Source organism: Trichomycterus rosablanca, chromosome 6, assembly GCF_030014385.1.
Source record: "Trichomycterus rosablanca isolate fTriRos1 chromosome 6, fTriRos1.hap1, whole genome shotgun sequence".
NCBI classification, from domain to species: Eukaryota; Metazoa; Chordata; class Actinopteri; order Siluriformes; family Trichomycteridae; genus Trichomycterus; species Trichomycterus rosablanca.
In genome coordinates this window covers 38,333,157-38,355,207 of record NC_085993.1, presented here as the reverse complement: position 1 = coordinate 38,355,207, position 22,051 = coordinate 38,333,157, and the positions used below count along the sequence as shown (strand labels likewise).

At 39.9% G+C, this 22,051-nt stretch overlaps 1 protein-coding gene across 1 annotated transcript; it reads left to right on the top strand.

The window, feature by feature from the left end:
- The first annotated feature begins 16,244 nt into the window (after positions 1-16,244).
- fdx2 (ferredoxin 2) lies at positions 16,245-20,871 on the top strand. The gene is made up of 5 exons (XM_062996930.1): positions 16,245-16,419; positions 17,015-17,069; positions 19,061-19,167; positions 19,681-19,768; positions 19,900-20,871. Exons 1-5 carry the CDS (start codon positions 16,245-16,247, stop codon positions 20,054-20,056), a joined length of 582 nt encoding a protein of 193 aa, XP_062853000.1. The 3' UTR covers positions 20,057-20,871.
- The last annotated feature ends 1,180 nt before the right edge of the window (positions 20,872-22,051 follow it).

The window sequence follows — 22,051 nt, the reverse complement described above, 5'->3', positions numbered from 1 at the left end:
TACACGATTTTTGCCCTGATTTTCGCTCGCTGACAGGTCGGCGCTAGATGTGGCAGCTCGGAAACAACTCGGCGTTCGCTCGGGGATCGAAACTCGGCTTTTGATCGCTATGTGCGAACTGTTCAACGACTCGATCCGAGCAGCTCGCCGATCGCTCGCTGACTCAAGAAAAATATCTAGCATGTTAAATATCTGGACTAGTCGGCGACTCAAAATCGTGTAGTGAGAAAGGCATTTGCGAGAAGGTTGCGAGTGGCAGCGAGTGCTGTGTAGAACTACAGCCAATGAGAACGCAAGATACGGGGTGAGGGGGGAGCTGTACAAACGTGGGACAGGGGCATAATATGATTTCTATCAGAATACATTGGCACACACACACACAAGCTTTACAAGCTTTTTAGTATTTTGTGATCTTACCGTCCACGCCAAACCATAATACCAACGCGGCATTGCAAAAAATATTTACTGACCTCAAACTCACTACAGAACAGACAATCCCTGCTGGTCGTGTAGCCCAATCCACTCGGGTTCACTTATTTTTCCTACTTGCTTTTATGCTGCACATCAGCGCACAAACAACTCTGATCGCTCGCTTATTGTTGAAGTGAAATACACAATGACCTAAAAGACTCCCGATTGCAAGCGATCCAGTTGTGTAGTGTGAACTGTACAGTGATCTGATTACTTGGAAAGTCGTGTAGTGTGAACTTGGCATAAGAGTTAAAAATCCAAGGGGGTGTATATTTGCCTGACACGCACTCCCTCTGTCGTGTGCACTGTCCACCAATCCCTTCTTATTCACCCATACTTCTGTGGATTTGAGCTTGAGGTTGGCTTTGAGAGCCACACCCCGATCTCTGCACTCCTCCCCTTTCTGTACGGACGCCCTGGGCAACCAAGGTCTTTACTCAGCATTGATAACCCAATCTCTGCATACATAGGACAACTGTGCCTGCTAGAGGGCACCCAGCTGATCGGTTGCAGAGCTGAGATTTCAACCCAGTAGCTTTTGAATGTCGGTGCTTTCCACAAGGTTTAGGACTGTGTTTATGGGAATTTTTGACCATTCTTCCAGAAGCACCTTTGTGAGGTCAGACACTGATGTTGGACGAGAAGGCCTGGCTCACAGTCTTCGATCTAATTCATCCCAAATGTGTTCTATCGGGTTGAGGTCAGGACTCTGTGCAGGCCGGTCAAGTTCTTCCACAACAAACTCGCTCATCCATGTCTTTATGGACCTTGCTTTGTGCACTGGTAAGCTGCCATGTTGGAACAGGAAGGGGCCATCCCCAAACTGTTCCCACAAAGTTGGGAGCATGAAATTGTTCAAAATCTCTTGGTATGCTAAAGCATTAAGAGTTCCTTTTACTGGAACTAAGGGGCTGAGCCCAACTCCTGAAAAACAACCCCACACCATAATCCCCCCTCCACCAAATTTACACTTGGCACAATGCAGTCAGACAAGTATCGTTTTCCTGGCAACTGCCAAACCCAGACTCATCCATCAGATTACCAGACGGAGAAGCGTGATTCGTCACTCCAGAGAACACGTCTCCACCGCTCTAGAGTCCAGTGGTGGCGTGCTTTACCCACTGCATCCGATGCTTTGCATTGCACTTGGTGATGTAAGGCTTGGATGAAGCTGCTCGGCCATGGAAACCCATTCCATGAAACTCTCTACACACTGTTCTTGAGCTAATCTGAAGGCCACATGAAGTTTGGACATCTGTAGCGATCGACTGTGCATAAAGTTGGCGACCTCTGCGCACTATGCGCCTCAGCATCCGCTGACCCCGCTCTGTCATTTTACGTGGCTACCACTTCGTGGCTGAGTTGCTGCCATTCCCAGTCGCTTCCGCCTTTGTTATAATACCACTGACAGTTGACTGTGGAATATTTAGTAGCGAGGAAATTTCACGACTGGACTTGTTGCACAGGTGGCATCCTATCACAGTACCACACTGGAATTCACTGAGCTCCTGAGAGCAACCCATTCTTTCACAAATGTTTGTAGAAGCAGTCTGCATGCCTAGGTGCTTGGTTTTATACACCTGTGGCCATGGAAGTGATTGGAACACCTGAATTCAATGATTTGGATGGGTGAGTGAATACTTTTGGCAATATAGTGTATCTAAGTTCTCTATAACCACTGACAGTGGAAAGTGTTTCTGCATTCTGCTGCAATGTGCCATTACAGCTCAGAATGAAACCAGCCTTGAGGTTTGGGTGCAAATGCATTGTGGTAGATGTGAAAAAGAATGTGAAAAAAACTACAGACGGCAGGTTAAGGTTCTCTCCCACTTACCCTCAGCCCGTGAGACAGCAGTGTTTTTCTGCTGCCACCCACGGCCTGCCCTTTCATCTTTGCCCCTGTTTCTGGGTCAAGAAGGGTTGATGAAATGTCACAGGCCTCATGAAGGGTGAGAGAAACATTAGCGTCCATTATCCTGTTTCTTACTCATTGCTCTGTGTGGTGGTCCCTGGAGAACGTCTGTCCATTCCTGAAAGCTGGATGTGTGTGTGTGTGTGTGTGTGTGTGTATGTGTGTGTGAACATGTGTTTGCTCCTCCAGTTCCCAGTGGTAGGTTAGTTAGAGAGTTACAGATGTTTGTGACTGAAGCTCAGAACTATTAGCACAGAGGGCTAAAAAAATATTTATGCTCCTAATATAAAATACTACAATAAATTCTGTAGTGATTTTAAGGACCTTTAAAATGAATTGATGAAATGATTTAACATGAATATTTATCCTAAATGAAATGTATACATGTTTTCCTTTACTTAAATGTATTTAATAAGCCAAGACCATTATTCCCAGATGTGAAGTGCACGCATGAGAAAAGAAACACAAATACAAGTCCATAAAGCAATATAGTAAATATGAGGGTTCTTCAAAAAGTTTCCACACTTTTTTAAAACTCTATTTATTAAGAATTTTAAAAACAAATGACATCACTGTTCTACATAGTCACCTAACGATGCATTTTCCCAGCGTCTCAGAACTTTTTAATGCCATCAGTAAAAAATGTTTTTGGTTGAGCGCATAGCCACTGATGCACCACTGCTTACACATCATCATCACATGAAAATCTTCTTCCCCTTAAAGCTTCTTTGAGCGTACAAAAAGGTGGAAATCAGATGGCGCTAAATCCGGACAATAAGCTCTCTCTCAGTCTCTCAGACACGGCCAATTACTTCTCCTCCCACACAAAATATTAAAGTGCGGAAACTTTTTGAAGATCCCTCGTAATTAAAAAGGTTGTCTTCTTTATTTTGCTCTATAAAAAGTAACAAAGAAGATAAGCCAAGATTCTTATATTATTTAGTCGGCTTCGCGACTCGAGATCGGTAACTTTAGCTGTCAGTCTGAGGTTAGCGTCTGTAAGTTTACCGCAGGTCGCTTCAAGAGCACGTATACGTTCATCGACCAGGTTCGCGTTGGCTTCCAGTAAGGAGATTTTTTGGTTATGTTCAGAAACCATGGACTGCTTATGGTCCAGTTTGTCTTCCACTGAGGATATCCCAGCTTTGAACTCATCTGAGAGAGCTTTGTGATGTTCGTTGAGAAGATTGGTAAGAGTCACCATATTAATCTCGTCACCAGGCTCTGCGACTGGATCGGTTTTAGCACTCTGCTCTTTTTTTACCGAGTTTGGTCAATTTGGAAGTCATAATTCGATGTCGAGCGATCTCTTAAAGTAAAATCAGGAGCGAGTCATAAGCACGTCTACTCCATTCTCTTGCTTTACCGGAAGAGAACTGTTTAAGAGAGAACTGTTTAAGCTTAAGCTGTGTGCACAACTGAGGAATCAGGTCAGACAAACATGTTTTGGCTTTCAGCTGGAAAAACTGTGTAAATCCAATTTTCCTGCCAAACTTTTCCTCTTATTGGGTATCAAATTTTTTCTCTAATGCTGGGATCAGCAGTGGATGATCATCTTCCAGCTTCGACTACGCCAACGTAGCAGCTGATTCCCACACAGCTTTAGCTACACTTCAGTTGCTTTGCCAGTGAACATGCACTGAGATAAACAGTCCAACAGGAATGTGTTGGAAAGAAACTCAGTTTCTGATGTATACTTTCAACGGTGTAATTCCACGGAATCTGTAAAACTGGCAAGCCTGTGTGGATTCACTCGAGCAAAGCATTCGTCTTCCTTCTCACATTTAAAACTGGTATGCATCTTGTCACCAGCTTCTAATTTCACAGCCTATTTCAGGCTTTTTCAGATAAACACCCACACTTGACATGAAAATACTTGCCTGTCCTTATCTTTTATCTTTACGATAAAGACATATCCATAACAAATTCATATCTTCCGAAAGAAGTCATATTTACGGAAAAACACAGAAAATAAAAACTCAGGAGAAGCAAAAATGTAAGCAATAGCATGCTAAAAATAACATGTAAACCATCTATTTTCATCAGAGTAAATAAATATTTGACTATGTTGGATCTATGTATACAGTGTATCACAAAAGTGAGTACACCCCTCACATTTCTGCAGATATTTAAGTATATCTTTTCATGGGACAACACTGACAAAATGACACTTTGACACAATTAAAAGTAGTCTGTGTGCAGCTTATATAACAGTGTAAATTTATTCTTCCCTCAAAATAACTCAATATACAGCCATTAATGTCTAAACCACCGGCAACAAAAGTGAGTACACCCCTTAGTGAAAGTTCCTGAAGTGTCAATATTTTGTGTGGCCACCATTATTTCCCAGAACTGCCTTAACTCTCCTGGGCATGGAGTTTACCAGAGCTTCACAGGTTGCCACTGGAATGCTTTTCCACTCCTCCATGACGACATCACGAAGCTGGCGGATATTCGAGACTTTGCGCTCCTCCACCTTCCGCTTGAGGATGCCCCAAAGATGTTCTATTGGGTTTAGGTCTGGAGACATGCTTGGCCAGTCCATCACCTTTACCCTCAGCCTCTTCAATAAAGCAGTGGTCGTCTTAGAGGTGTGTTTGGGGTCATTATCATGCTGGAACACTGCCCTGCGACCCAGTTTCCGGAGGGAGGGGATCATGCTCTGCTTCAGTATTTCACAGTACATATTGGAGTTCATGTGTCCCTCAATGAAATGTAACTCCCCAACACCTGCTGCACTCATGCAGCCCCAGACCATGGCATTCCCACCACCATGCTTGACTGTAGGCATGACACACTTATCTTTGTACTCCTCACCTGATTGCCGCCACACATGCTTGAGACCATCTGAACCAAACAAATTAATCTTGGTCTCATCAGACCATAGGACATGGTTTCAGTAATCCATGTCCTTTGTTGACATGTCTTCAGCAAACTGTTTGCGGGCTTTCTTGTGTAGAGACTCAGAAGAGGCTTCCTTCTGGGGTGACAGCCATGCAGACCAATTTGATGTAGTGTGCGGCGTATGGTCTGAGCACTGACAGGCTGACCCCCCACCTTTTCAATCTCTGCAGCAATGCTGACAGCACTCCTGCGCCTATCTTTCAAAGACAGCAGTTGGATGTGACGCTGAGCACGTGCACTCAGCTTCTTTGGACGACCAACGCGAGGTCTGTTCTGAGTGGACCCTGCTCTTTTAAAACGCTGCATGATCTTGGCCACTGTGCTGCAGCTCAGTTTCAGGGTGTTGGCAATCTTCTTGTAGCCTTGGCCATCTTCATGTAGCGCAACAATTCGTCTTTTAAGATCCTCAGAGAGTTCTTTGCCATGAGGTGCCATGTTGGAACTTTCAGTGACCAGTATGAGAGAGTGTGAGAGCTGTACTACTAAATTGAACACACCTGCTCCCTATGCACACCTGAGACCTAGTAACACTAACGAGTCACATGACATTTTGGAGGGAAAATGACAAGCAGTGCTCAATTTGGACATTTAGGGGTGTAGTCTCTTAGGGGTGTACTCACTTTTGTTGCCAGTGGTTTAGACATTAATGGCTGTATATTGAGTTATTTTGAGGGAAGAATAAATTTACACTGTTATATAAGCTGCACACAGACTACTTTTCATTGTGTCAAAGTGTCATTTTGTCAGTGTTGTCCCATGAAAAGATATACTTAAATATCTGCAGAAATGTGAGGGGTGTACTCACTTTTGTGATACACTGTACATACACCGATCAGCCATAACATTAAATCCATCTCCTTGTTTCTACACTCACTGTCCATTTTATCAGCTCCACTTACCACATAGAAGCACTTTGTAGTTCTACAATTACTGACTGTAGTCCATCTGTTTCTCTGCATGCTTTGTTAGCCCCCTTTCATGCTGTTCTTTAATGGTCAGGACTCTAACAGGACCACTACAGAGCAGGTATTATTTGGGTGGTAAATCATTCTCAGCACTGCAGTGACACTGACATGGTGGTGGTGTGTTAGTGTGTGTTGTGCTGGTATGAGTGGATCAGACACAGCAGCGCTGATGGAAATCATTTAAACATCTCAATGAGTTCCTTTCTTGCTTTTGATCACTTTATGTAAGGAGCATTGCATATTCTCCTAGTCTGTATGTGGGTTTTCTTTGGCATTCCAATTTTTCCCCATCTCCCAAAACATGCAGACGGTGGATTGGCTGATATGAATGACCTGTTGGTGAAAGTAACAGACTAACTAAGAGATAGTTGATGCATGGTGCTTTGCAATAGATTGCTGCCTTGCACCTAGTATTTTAGAGTGTTTTAATAAATGAATGAATGATCTATGTACACAAATTGAATGTGTGAATCTGAATTAATTACATTGATTACGGAGTAAGAATAATACAATATTATTCAAGAGTTAAACAAGGTAAACAACACTAATGCCATTTAATCAGTAACAATCATAAACATAAACTCTACTTTGAGAAAGTACTGACCTATTTCTAACCCTTCAGACATGACACATCTAATAAAATAGGTGCATTAAATTAGATACAGGTAATAGCTTGCTGCACACCTGAGGCCTTGCAGTGAAATGGAGTACAGGTGGAATCTGCTGCATGCATGACTGCTGGGTGAAATCACCCATAGCACTCATTCACACCTTGACATTATTCACCAGACAGAGCTGGTCATAGACTGGAGAAAAAAAAAACATGTTCTCTGCTTTTGTAACAGCCAACACCTAAACAGTGAAAATATGCTGGCATTCATATTACATTGTCCCCTCATATTAACCTCCAATCTTCTAGAATAGCTTTCTTATATGTTTTAAGCGTGACATCATGAGTTGAGGACAGGAGTTGATTCATTTATTTTAATTGTTTCATGCTGGTAAGGGTTGCAGTGGGACTGCATTCACTCATACCCAGAAGTAATTAAAAGTAACTGTCCACTTTTTTGCATGTTTATGGAAACCCATGCAACCAAGATGCAAAATCCCTATAGATGCGACTGAACCCTTGTCCACAGGAACAATGTTACCAACTGCAGCACTCTGCCGTCTTTTGGCAGCTGATCTTGGGTAGTAATTTCTGGCTTGCAGATGCCATTTATTTAATTCCTGATGTATTTTATGAGGGTAAGAGGGTCCAGGCCAGTCAGTTCCACATAAAACCCAGCAAACCATTTATTTATGGTCCTCTGTACTTAAACAAAAAAGGATATTCCCTAAATTCTTGCTACCAAGTTAAAAGAACATTACTACAGTCAACATATGCTATATCATTACATGCCTTGCCTTAAGGGACCCAAACTATTTAAACAGCTCCAGACCTTCATTCCACCTCCACCATACTTCACAGGTGGTTCTATACATGAAAATTGAAAAAGTTCCTGCAAACCCATATCTGTAAAATGGGAGAATTTTGCTGGCATGGTTTGGGTCCACCTCTCCCCTGTCAGAGGTAGGAGTTACTACAAATCAATACAAACTGTCTCTAATGTCTCCATATGATCAACTATGTCTATGCCAATGATTGTAAGTTTATTTATTTATTAATAGGATTTTAAAGTTATGTTTTACAATTTGGTTACATTCATGACAGAAACGGTAGTTACTCATTACACAAGATTCATCAATTCACAAGTTTAATGTCAAACACAGTCATGGACAATGTTGTATCTCCAATTCACCTCACTTGCACATCCTTGGACTGTGGGAGGACAACGGAGCTCCGGGATGAAAACCCACTTAGACACGGGGAGAACATGCAAACTCCACACAGAAAGGACCCGGACCGCCCCATCTGGGGATCGAACCCAGGACCTTCTTGCTGTGAGGTGACAGTGGTACCCACTGAGCCACTGTGCTGTCCCAATGATTATAAGGACGACAATATCACTTATCCACAGAGAACAAGAATCATTTCATGTTTTGGTAAGAATGGAAATAAAGACAATGACAAGCTCCGGTTACAATATCTTAGACCCACTTGAAGAATTATGAAACATTTTGAAGCAGTGTGTTAGACAGTGCTCTCCAGCATAGTCATAAAGAAAAACATATTAGGAAACATCTTTTAAAAGAACAGTGTTCCATTCTGTGTAGAAGTGATACCAAGGCAACACCTGACTAAGCCACTTATGCCTAGACTACACGATTTTTGCCCTGATTTTTTCTCGCTGACAGGTCGCCGCATGTGGCAGCTTGGAAGCAACTTGACGTTCGCTCAGGGCTCGAAAAATGACTCTCAATCGCTATGTGTGAACTGTTTCACAATTCGATCCAAGATCGCTCGCAGATTCAAGGAAAATATCTAGCATGTTAAATATCTGGACCTGTTAGCGACTCAAAATCATGTAGTGTGTTGCGATCAGGTTGTAATTGTTATGAACGGAAGATGCAGAAGAGAAACCCTGGGGGAGGAGTTGTAAATATGTGGAACAGGGGCATAATATATTTTATATCAAAATACATCTGCACACACCCACAAGCTTTACAGTATTTGTGACCTTATCGTCCACACCAAACCATAATACCAACGTCGCTTAAAAAAAAAAAAAATGTTATTTGACTTCTAACTCTCTCTGCAGAACAGACAATCCCTTCTGGTCACATAGCCAAACCCACTCCTTCAGCCAGATTCATTTATTTTTACTCCTTGCTTTAACGCTATACATCAGCGCTCAAACAATGATTGGTCGCTTCTTGCTGGCATGCGTTATTGGACGTTGTATCATTAAACCTTTCATCACTTCTTGCGTGTGTTTTCGTGACAAAACGTAGTTTGGGAGACTAGATAGACTTGCCTGAGATTCCTCATGGTGATAGATTGTGTAGTGTGATCCCCTATCGCCGATCAATCGTATAGTGTGAAAACCACAACGACTTAAAAGATTCCCGAATACAAGAGATCAAGTTGTGTAGTGTGAACTGTACAGTGATCTGAACGACTTGAAAGTTGAGTAGTGTGAACTTGACGTTAGTGTTTTTTTCTGAAATTTTTCTGTAATTTGCCTCCAGACTGTTTGCAAGTTGAGTTCACCAAACAGAACACAAGATTCTCACTGTGTGACTCTTCATGTCTTCATGCTCAAATGTTTCCCTTAACTGACCCTTCCTCCACTCGGATTTCTTGGCCACATGGAAAAAATTTGTTGCAGACAAAAAAAAAAAAAAAAGCTTCTTTAAAACCAGATTTTGACAAAGTTGTCAGCTTAAATTAGTCTCCATATGCATAAGACATGTTTCTTAAATGTTTTCAGTTAACATTTACCACTGAACTGGTGTGATGTTTCAGTTTTTTAATAGGCAAGTACTTTGGCATTCAAATGGCTTGCAATTTCATGAAAGGTAACTGAATGTATTGGACAAAAGTGTCAATGCGGACGCTTGACCATGACCGTGTGGCTCTTCTAAGGAGACTGGGTGGAATTTTAGGGTGGACTTTTGTGCTCCTTTAGTCAAGAGAGCATTTGTCAGGTCAGGCAGCTGTGTTTGACGAGAAAGCCTGTTTTTCAATTAATGTTGCAATTCATCCAAAGATGTTCACTGGGAGGACAGGGCTGTGTACAAACCAAATCCTATTAAATCATGATTTTTTGTCATGCTGGAACTTATTGTTGGTTTTACACACTAAAACACATGAACTTAAAAATACAAGGGTTGTTTATTCACTTTTGGCCACTAGGCAACTTAACATGCATGTCCACATTGAAGGTGTTTATCATATGCCTGTCATTACTTGTCCATATCATCAGATAAATATTCTAAATGTGCTGAAAGAATGCCAAGCAAAAGGCAACAATGACAAGAAAAAAATAAAGAATAAAAACATCACTTGGTTTTATATGCAGTTGTAAGAAAAAAAGATTACAAATTAGAACTAGGTGGATTAATTACTTACAAATTTTTTTTTTTACAAAAAAAAAACGAATCCACCACAACCCTGACAGAGGTTTAATGTTTCATAAATGGATAAATAGATTGTTACTGAATGTTAATAATAAACATATGCTAAACTGATTCTATCCAAACTGCTAACACACTGGAAATTGTACATTTATGTCTTTATTAAATGCAATAAATAGATTTTTTTTGCATGAACAGACCTTTTTTAATAATGACAACATTCTCATTTGCTTAAGTTCAGAATTTTGACCTGGCAGACAGTCCAAAACATACATTTGTTAAAAAAGCATTGTGTTGGTAATTTACTATATATTAATGTACAATATTAGTTATAGTTCTAAGTTATGTTGCACTGCCCATGTTGATGACAGTGCTACTCTTATGGTCTTCTATATCTTCTATGTCTTTAAGCAATATTAAATTAAATGTTTCATAGATAAATGCAAACTGTTCAGACACTAAAGCAGCAACAGTTGCAATTTTGATTGCTTTCTTCACCATGCCTTACACCTAATCATACATGCAACAGAACAAAATATATGTACATACGATTTTGGGTTGTCTTTAAAGAATGGTTTTACTGCAGAGCAGATTTGAACCACAATAATGCCTAATATATTTGATGAAGACACCAAAGACTGTCCTAATTAATGATGAATATCAGTTGCCCGTCCATATTATATCATAATTTAATCAACATTTTATAAAGCAGCTTGTCAGGTTGTTCCACTGTTGTGTGGGTGCTTCACATGCACAATTGCCCATGTCTGAGTAAATCACTGCAGAAACTCTCTATAAGAGTTATAATGGGTCAAAGTTTGCAAGTGCAATTGGGAAGTATCCATGTCTAAATTGGAAAGAAATGGGTGATAAAATGCATATTGTACTTATTATTATCCTATGCTTAAATATTATTGTTTTAGAAGAGGCATGTATTGCATGTATTGATGTGTATTCTACCTAGATTAGTTTTGCAGTGGGCTGTGTAAGCTTTTAGTTGGTTGGACGGCCAGTTTTGAATATTAAGATATATACAACAATGGGACGGTTAAGATTTGTTGCTGTTGTGATGTAAATTATTTATGACCTTCTCTAGTAGACTCTCTAACATAGATACAGCATGGACCATAACAGTGATCCTAAATCTTTATAAGTGCAATGCAGTGTGTGTAGGTCTGTGATACTTCCTCTCCGTGTCATAATCCTGTCGTTTTGACTTACAGTGCTGGAAAAGAAAAGCCTTTGAACGTAACTCAGATACTGCTTTTGTTTAATCTAATCTCCAGTTTATCTCAAGCTCCATCGCTACAAGACTGTGAACACAAGTCTGCTCTGTTTTTAGTTTGAAAACAAACCTGCACAGGCTAGACATCTAAAGCTAAACTCTGAGATGGAAATCACTGACTGTTGCAGGGTGTATTTCATATTTACGGTATTTCAGAATACTGGTGCAAAGACGAGAGGTTACTGTGCTCTTATACAGCACTGTAATGTATTTAATAAACAACTCTGACTAGCTTTTAATAGACAATTATTTAACAATGGGAAAAAGTAGTTACTTTGTTGTTTTTTGAAAACTTCTTTAAAGGTCTTTACTTCTTTGTCCACAGTTTCTGTATACAAATGTCAGCAAGATTGTAAAGTAAAACACTATTTTATTCTATAATGCATTTTGTTATTTATTATGTAATGTTAACTTTTAATTATTAATTTTCACTTATCATTTGATCCCTGTCAGGTTCAAATCACTTTACATAATAACATTTCAGGTTTCATTTCTTGATCCTGTTGCAGGCTGTGTTAAGTGACAGTGGTTTTCCAAAGTACTCCCAAGCTGATGTGGCTATATTTATTTCATTAGCATAACAGTTTCTTATGCAATGTTGTCTAACCAGCAGTGCTTTCCAGCCTCGCCCTTCCAGGACTAAGATTCCTCTGAATTCCCTGAATCTTTTCTCAGTATTATGTCCAGTAGATGGTGAAATTATTTGCAGGCTTCTTTTGCCAACCAAAACATTCAAAGTAATTTCTTTGTACGTTTTAGTTAACAATATGGAAATTATGTTTGTATATTAGATTAAGCTGGTAAAGTTGCCACAAAGCAACATGATTCCTGATCAAAGCTTGCATGATTGTGTGGAGTTTTTCATGTTCTTTTTTTGGTACTACAGTTTCTTTCTACCCTCCAAAACACATGTATAAGGTGAATTGGTCACACTAAATAGCCCCTATTTATGAGCATGTCGGTGAATGTTTGAGTGTATTTTGCCCTGTAATAGATTGGCAACGTGTGTTTTTGCCTTGCACCCATTGTTTGGACTGGCAGCAGTGAACCAACCGCAACTCTGAGCAAGATTAATTGGCTGGTGAAACTAAATAAATAAATGACTATATCATATTATACGTTTTTAGGGTGGCGTCATTTGTCTTGTGAGCTATGACATAATGACTGATCTATAATCTATGACTGTTTACTTTATAACGTTGTCTGTTATGAGAGTTTGGAATAGAAGGTGCGCCTACAGAAACATGTCTTCTGTCTTCTAGTGCCCTCTTGTGGTCAAATGACACACTGACAGCTGTCTGAATTGTAAGACAGTAAACTTAACAGTTAAATAGAAGTATTTTTAATTTAATTTGACATGATTTCTAACTTATATATTTGACATATAATAATTGTAGTAAGGAGAATAATAATGATTAAACCAATTCTAACAATAAGAAAGATCCACAGTTGTACCAGAAATTAGTTTATGACTAATAAAAGCAGCTGCCTAAGCACATTTTGTAATCATCTACAATAAAGAACATGTTGTTGGACAAAAAAGTATGTGCTTCACTGATTTAGTCACAAATTGTAAAAACCCAATGCTTTAAAACTCACTAGCCACTTTCTTGTGAACACTGGGTAGGACACCACTACTTTAAACATCCATATTTGTTTATGTGAGAAAAGAAGTTCAGTTTATGTTTGAAGTGTAACTGGACAGCACATTGTGGCAAAAAATGGGTGCTTCACAGCAACATGGGTTCTGGGGTCCTGGGTTTAAGCCTCTCCTCCAGTTACTGTCTGTAATTAGTTATGTGTTTGGCCTGTTTATCCTGTTTTTTGTGTGGGTTTCCTCCAGGTATAACGGTTTCCCTAAAACATAGCAGGGTCTGGCTGCAGTCCCGAATGGCTGCAAGCGTCACAGATAAAGCACCATGTGACATAGGTTTAATCCTTGTCTCTGGTCACTGTCTGGGGTTTTACATGTTATTCCTATGCATGCATGAGATTTTACCTTGTTACTTGATTTAAAAAAAACAAACAAACATGCATATGTGTGTGTGTAAGTGTGTGTGTAACTGCATTTAGCAGAAGCTTTTATCCAAAGCGACTTACAGTACTGTGACAGTATACTGTCTAAGCATTCAAGGGTTAAGGGTCTTGCTTAAGGGCCCAACACTGGCAACCTTGCAGTGGTGGGGCTTAAACCAGCGACCTTTTGATTACTAGCCCAGAACTGCTAGGCTACAGCTGCAGTAGAACACATTTCTACTATCTGTGTGTGTGTGTGTGTGTGTGTGTATGTGTGTGTATGTGTGTGTGTGTGTTTGTGTGTGTATATACAGTATATGTGTGTGTGTGCGTGCTTGTATGTGTGTGTGTATTTGTGTGTTTGTGTATGTGTGTGTGTGTGTGTGTGTTTGTGTGTGTATGTGTGTGTATATATATACTGTATGTGTGTGTGTATATACAGTGTATCACAAAAGTGAGTACACCCCTCACATTTCTGCAAATATTTCATTATATCTTTTCATGGGACAACACTATAGATATAAAACTTGGATATAACTTAGAGTAGTCAGTGTACAACTTGTATAGCAGTGTAGATTTACTGTCTTCTGAAAATAACTCAACACACAGCCATTAATGTCTAAATAGCTGGCAACATAAGTGAGTACACCCCACAGTGAACATGTCCAAATTGTGCCCAAATGTGTCGTTGTCCCTTCCTGGTGTCATGTGTCAAGGTCCCAGGTGTAAATGGGGAGCAGGGCTGTTAAATTTGGTGTTTTGGGTACAATTCTCTCATACTGGCCACTGGATATTCAACATGGCACCTCATGGCAAAGAACTCTCTGAGGATGTGAGAAATAGAATTGTTGCTCTCCACAAAGATGGCCTGGGCTATAAGAAGATTGCTAACACCCTGAAACTGAGCTACAGCATGGTGGCCAAGGTCATACAGCGGTTTTCCAGGACAGGTTCCACTCGGAACAGGCTTCGCCAGGGTCGACCAAAGAAGTTGAGTCCACGTGTTCGGCGTCATATCCAGAGGTTGGCTTTAAAAAATAGACACATGAGTGCTGCCAGCATTGCTGCAGAGGTTGAAGACGTGGGAGGTCAGCCTGTCAGTGCTCAGACCATACGCCGCACACTGCATCAACTCGGTCTGCATGGTCGTCATCCCAGAAGGAAGCTGACGCACAAGAAAGCCCGCAAACAGTTTGCTGAAGACAAGCAGTCCAAGAACATGGATTACTGGAATGCCATGTGGTCTGACGAGACCAAGATAAACTTGTTTGGCTCAGATGGTGTCCAGCATGTGTGGCGGCGCCCTGGTGAGAAGTACCAAGACAACTGTATCTTGCCTACAGTCAAGCATGGTGGTGGTAGCATCATGGTCTTGGGCTGCATGAGTGTTGCTGGCACTGGGGAGCTGCAGTTCATTGAGGGAAACATGAATTCCAACATGTACTGTGACATTCTGAAACAGAGCATGATCCCCTCCCTTCGAAAACTGGGCCTCATGGCAGTTTTCCAACAGGATAACGACCCCAAACACAACCTCCAAGATGACAACTGCCTTGCTGAGGAAGCTGAAGGTAAAGGTGATGGACTTAACCCAATTGAGCACCTGTGGCGCATCCTCAAGTGGAAGGTGGAGGAGTTCAAGGTGTCTAACATCCACCAGCTCCGTGATGTCATCATGGAAGAGTGGAAGAGGATTCCAGTAGCAACCTGTGCAGCTCTGGTGAATTCCATGCCCAGGAGGGTTAAGGCAGTGCTGGATAATAATGGTGGTCACACAAAATATTGACACTTTGGGCACAATTTGGACATGTTCACTGTGGGATGTACTCACTTATGTTGCCAGCCATTTAGACATTAATGGCTGTGTGTTGAGTTATTTTCAGAAGACAGTAAATCTACACTGCTATACAAGTTGTACACTGACTACTCTAAGTTATATCCAAGTTTCATGTCTATAGTGTTGTCCCATGAAAAGATATAATAAAATATTTGCAGAAATGTGAGGGGTGTACTCACTTTTGTGATACACTGTATGTGTGTGTATGTGTTTGTGTGTGTGTTTATATATATATATATATATGTGTGTGTGTGTGTGTGTGTGTGTGTGTATGTTTGTGTGTGTGTGTGTGTTTGTGTACGTGAGTGTGTTTGTGAGTGTGTGTGTGTGTGTGTTTGTGTATGTGAGTGTGTTTGTGTGTGTGTGTGTGTGTGTGTGTGCGTGCGTGTGTGTGTTTGTGTGTGTGCGTGTGTGCGTGTGTGTGTGTGTGAGTGTGTGTGTGTTTGTGTATGTGAGTATGTGAGTGTGTGTGTGTGTGCGTGCGTGTGTGTGTGTATGTGTTTGTGTGTGTGTGTGTTTATGTGTGTGTGTGTTTATGTGTGTGTGTGTGTGTGTGTGTGCTTGTGTGTGTTTGTGTGTGTGTGCGTGTGCGTGTGTGTGTGTGCGTGTGTGTGTGTGTGTGTGCGTGTGCGTGTGCGTGTGTGTGTGTGTGTGTGTGTGTGTGTGCGTGTGCCTGTGCGTGTGCGTGTGTGTGTGTGTGTGTGTGTGTGTGTGTGTGTGTGTGTGTGTGTGTGTAATGTTCCAGTAGGGGGCAGTGTGCAGTCTCAGTGTGCACCGCTAGTGTTACTCCTGCAGCACAGAAACAGGAGGAGATCACGTGATGAAAACAGTATCATGGCGGCGGCAGCAGCAGTCAGAGCGAATGTAGGACTGACTTTGAGATTTGTTAAAGTTTTCCCACAGTGCAGATTCTGTCCATTAAACCGATTAAAGATCTGCACCGGGACAACCACACAAAAATCCAGCCACCGCTTTTTAGCACACAACAGATACTTACAGACTTCTAACAGTGAGTTTATTGATGTGCATTTCCATCTAAACTGTATGAAAACAACTCTGAGAGAAGCACGTGGTTGTGTGATCAGGTTTACTGTGTTTAACCCGGCTTATATTACAGTTCAGATTCATTTAAGTTCAGATTGTTACTATTTCTCAGTAGGGTGTTTGCAAAGGCAAAGCCTAAATCATCATGTTCTTATTATGATTGTACAGTACAGGTGGTAAACGAAACAACGCTTTTATTGCTTTATATTAAATCCTTAGCAGTTGAATGATAAAACTAATGAACAAAGAAAATGAATGATATAATATAGATGGATGGATGGATGGCCAGATGGTTAGACAGATGGATGGAAAGAGTTTGCATGTTCTCCCCGTGTCTGCGTGGGTTTTCTCTGGAAGCTCCGGTTTCCTCCCATAGTCCAAAGACAAGCAGTCAGGTAAAATGGAGACTGTTTGACATTAAACTTGTGAAAGAAATAAAAGCTACTGCAGGTCTGTATGAACTAAAGTTGAGTTACAAGGTTGTTTTTTTCCATTTTGTAAAGACATTTGTTTAAAGAATTTGATGTCCTGATGTTAAATTTAAAATTTTGTCATTTCAGGTCTGCACCAGAGTGAGCAGGGCAGTACAACCATAGAAGATCCAGATGAGAATGTGTGAGTCTCTTTTTACCCTTCCTCATTTAAAAAATATTTTAAGAATGATACCCTAGAATGGTGTTTAGGTTCTTAGCAGACCACCTGTAAATAGCTTAAACAAATGTCAGTAAGAAAACCTTTTATTAAAACAGTGTGAGTTTGTTAAAAGTCAATCAAACCAGAGAATGGACAGTAAACATGCAGTATTATGTTTAATAGCACCTTGTTTATGTCACATTTAAATAGTCAATATAATTAATGCACTGGATGGGATATAGCTCAAAAATGTATGCATTAGTAAAGAACCTTGTGATTTACATGATTACTGCAAGAGTTTCTTTTCTGTGGCTTAATGATTGGAACAGATACACTATAAGGCCAGAAGTATTTGGAAACCTGACCATGACATGCTGGACATCCCATCTATGCACTAGCCATATTTATTGGGGCACAGAGAAATTAACAACATAGTCAATTATAATCACTAAAGAGTAACTAGCAGGCCATTAAGCAAAAGTAAATGGCATATAGAATGTCTTACACCACCAAATGAACTAAAATGAAAATTTTCTAGTTTGCAGTATGTACGAGCAAGTACTCATATATTAGTAGTCATATTTTTTCAGAAAACCCACAATAAACTTCAAATTTCTTAAATGTGCATTTTTTAGACTTCAAAGTACAGGGGTTGGACAAAATAACTGAAACACCTGGTTTTAGACCACAATAATTTATTAGTATGGTGTAGGGCCTCCTTTTGCGGGCAATACAGCGTCAATTCGTCTTGGAAATGACATATACAAGTCCTGCACAGTGGTCAGAGGGATTTTAAGCCATTCTTCTTGCAGGATAGTGGCCAGGTCACTACGTGATGCTGGTGGAGGAAAACGTTTCCTGACTCGCTTCTCCAAAACACCCCAAAGTGGCTCAATAATATTTAGATCTGGTGACTGTGCAGGCCATGGGAGATGTTCAACTTCACTTTCATGTTCATCAAACCAATCTTTCACCAGTCTTGCTGTGTGTATTGGTGCATTGTCATCCTGATACACGGCACCGCCATTGGATGCACATGGTCCTCCAGAATGGTTCGGTAGTCCTTGGCAGTGACGCGCCCATCTAGCGCAAGTATTGGGCCAAGGGAATGCCATGATATGGCAGCCCAAACCATCACTGATCCACCCCCATGCTTCACTCTGGGCATGCAACAGTCTGGGTGGTACGCTTCTTTGGGGCTTCTCCACACCGTAACTCTCCCGGATGTGGGGAAAACAGTAAAGGTGGACTCATCAGAGAACAATACATGTTTCACATTGTCCACAGCCCAAGATTTGCGCTCCTTGCACCATTGAAACCGACGTTTGGCATTGGCACGAGTGACCAAAGGTTTGGCTATAGCAGCCCGGCCGTGTATATCGACCCTGTGGAGCTCCCGACGGACAGTTCTGGTGGAAACAGGAGAGTTGAGGTGCACGTTTAATTCTGCCGTGATTTGGGCAGCCGTGGTTTTATGTTTTTTGGATACAATCCGGGTTAGCACCCGAACATCCCTTTCAGACAGCTTCCTCTTGCGTCCACAGTTAATCCTGTCGGATGTGGTTTGTCCTTCTTGGTGGTATGCTGACATTACCCTGGATACCGTGGCTCTTGATACATCACAAAGACTTGCTGTCTTGGTCACAGATGCGCCAGCAAGACGTGCACCAACAATTTGTCCTCTTTTGAACTCTGGTATGTCACCCATAATGTTGTGTGCATTGCAATATTTTGAGCAAAACTGTGCTCTTACCCTGCTAATTGAACCTTCACACTCTGCTCTTACTGGTGCAATGTGCAATTAATGAAGATTGGCCACCAGACTGGTCCAATTTAGCCATGAAACCTCCCACACTAAAATGACAGGTGTTTCAGTTATTTTGTCCAACCCCTGTATGTGTTAAAGTCCTTTATAAATGTATGTAAACTTTTATCTTAAACTATATATTTTGACTAAATGTCTTGTGCTGCAGTGTTAATGTGGTGTTTATTGACCGGTCTGGACAAAGGATACCAGTGAAGGCAAAAGTAGGAGATAATGTCCTTTACCTAGCACATAGACATGGCATCGACCTTGAAGGTAAGCTCTAGTAATAAAGCATTCATTTATATTAACAACATAAGTTTGGCATTCTGAGGTGCTACAACATGTATACAGGCAAATGAATAAGGTAAAATGAATAAGGTGCTTTGGCATACAAAACCTATTTCTGGAGAATTCAACAAAATTCAACAAAAACAAGAATCTGTGATTTGTTAATATAGATGTATAATACAACAAAGAAATGACTTAATGTTTTGGTTGACTAACGAATGTATGTTTTAAAAATAAACAATATATTTTTTAATAATTTGTAATAAAAATCATATTTTTAAAATTGAGAAAATTGTTAATAGAAGCCATCTTTATAGAAGCCTCAGACTTTTGGCCCCTATTTTTTTTAATGAAAAATTGTTAAATTAGATTTATTATTGATCTATACCTATAATCCCAATGTTTGATAAAAGCCTAAACAGATAAAATTGTTTTAAGTTTGTTTAAAAGACATTTCTCGACATGTATAAAGTTAATTATTTATTTCTTTGTTTTTAGGTGCATGTGAGGCTTCCTTGGCTTGTTCTACGTGTCACGTTTATGTACATGATGAGTTTTGCCATAAACTACCTGAGCCTGATGAAAGGTATGCAGCTGTTTCTGTTTTCATTTCAGGAATACAAAAGTTATTAAAAGAGTTTAATTATAAATGTATATCTACTCCAGTTTACTACTATGGCAGCATAATATTGTTGTGCTGTGTTTATTTCCTCATAGGGAGGACGATATGTTGGACATGGCTCCTATGCTGCAGGAGAACTCTCGTCTGGGCTGCCAGATTATTCTCACCGCTGACCTGGATGGAATTGAACTGACCCTCCCCAAGGTCACACGGAACTTCTACGTTGATGGTCACGTACCCAAACCTCACTGAGAAAAGGGAAAATTAAACATCATAGATGTATTTATACCTTGAAGACTGAATACCTGAAAACCAGTCAGAATACCTGAAAAGCAGTTTGGTTAAGTTCGGCTATGACTGTAAAGAACATGCAACAAATCAGTCTGGTTTTTCTCCAGGTCTAGCCGTACATAATGAAATATGGGCATCATTTAAAACAGATGCACTTGGTCATTTTGAGGTACATGGGCTCCAAATAATGAGCTGATATCTATGGTTAATGGAACCATTAAAAGTTGGATGGAACACTTTTCCATTTTAGAATGTGAAATGTCCACACCTGCAACATTTGAATGTTTGAAAGATGATGGTTATATGTTTTGTTATGTATTTTAAATCCATTAAACGCACAATTATATATTGTATTTAGAAAGTATTCAGACCCCTTGAATTTGTGCACACTTTGTTTTTAATGGATATAATTTCTGCTTTTACCCATCAATTTACACTTAATTGCTTATATTAACAGTGAAAACGTGTTTTAAAGTAGTTTTGTGAATAAGAGATTCTCAAAATGTTTTCACATTATTGGAAATTAAGTGTAGATTGATGAGTAAAATGGCCATTATATCCATTCAAAATCAAATCCACACAAAAGTGTGCAAATGACATAAATGTCCTAAATGTTTCCTAAATGTCAGTCAGACGCACAATAATGTTTCTTGTATGTTCTGTTTGCAAAGGAAAAATGGATCACTACATAAATAATATGCACCCCTTATTATGTTTTACACAAAAATGTGTGGTGAAATCATCATCAGGCATTTAAATAAATAAAAACATTGTCAAGTGTCATTTTTCATTTGCTGTTTTATGAATATTAGTAAGGGTATTAATAAGAAGAATGCCAAAACAGTATTTTTTTTTAACATAGGCACTAATACTGTATATTGACCTCATTTGCAGGTTGGCTTATGTTGTGAACTGATTTTCTGGTAGCTGTTTTAGTGTTTTATTGAGTTGGGGGGGGGGGGTAGTCATCATGGCCACCCAGATTTATTTTTAGTGATTGATTAACAAGAGGAGCCGCTCATTTTGGAGCAGATGCTTCTGCCTGGCACGGCAGCCATCAGCCCATGGCAGATCTGGGTCAAGAGTTGTAGGTGCTGTTCACATTAAACATCTGATAAATGTGCTATAAATCAGAATCAGAATCAGAATCGGGCTTTATTGGCCAAGTATGCTCACACATACAAGGAATTTGCTTTTGGTTACACAGATGCTTGCAGTGCACGAAAAATACAATACAGACAATCTTATTCACACAGCTCACTCTCTCTAACACACACATTCATACCTGTAAACATAGAAAACATTGTAAACATTTAGCATGTGCAATTTACATTGTAATTTTAAAAAGGTGCAGTTTTGTGCAATATAAAAACTATAGAAAATATAAAAATATATAAATATGAAATGCAAGCATAAATTACTGTAGCATGGTTGTTGGTCCCAGATTGACTGGTTTCTGAATGCCAAAAATTGCTGATTTCATATGATGTAACACCTAGTTACATTTCTGTAAACAGATATAATATATTAGGTACAGTGTCCACATACCACATTTCACCGAAACAATAAAAATTTGATCTGGTTTGACTGGTCTTCATTTTTGTTGTCATGCAGATGGTATGGTGAAAAGTGGCATAAACATACAAATAAACTGGTAGTGTAGTGCTGTAGGATTTTTGTTGGCGGACTTTGGGGCTCCTAATAATAACTGATTACTGGTCAAGTGACACAGCATATCATAAATACTTTTTATAGCTATGTGCATCTAATTTAAAAAATAAATGGTATAATAATATGAAAACCCACTAGGCTATATCAAAGAGATTTAGAATATGAATGTTTTCAGCATTATTCTGTCCAAGTGCATTAGATGTTTCATGGTTAATGTGATTTATTTAGAATAAGCCGTTAATTTAACTATATTTTAAATGTTTTATTCTGAAACCAGAAACACCT

Excerpts from the sequence above, each read along its gene's own strand:
- fdx2 (XM_062996930.1), top strand. The coding sequence starts at position 16,245 with ATGGCGGCGGCAGCAGCAGTCAGAGCGAATGTAGGACTGACTTTGAGA. Across the intron at positions 16,420-17,014 it reads ATACTTACAGACTTCTAACA|GTCTGCACCAGAGTGAGCAG; the intron begins GTGAGTTTATTG and ends TTGTCATTTCAG. Across the intron at positions 19,168-19,680 it reads ACATGGCATCGACCTTGAAG|GTGCATGTGAGGCTTCCTTG; the intron begins GTAAGCTCTAGT and ends CTTTGTTTTTAG.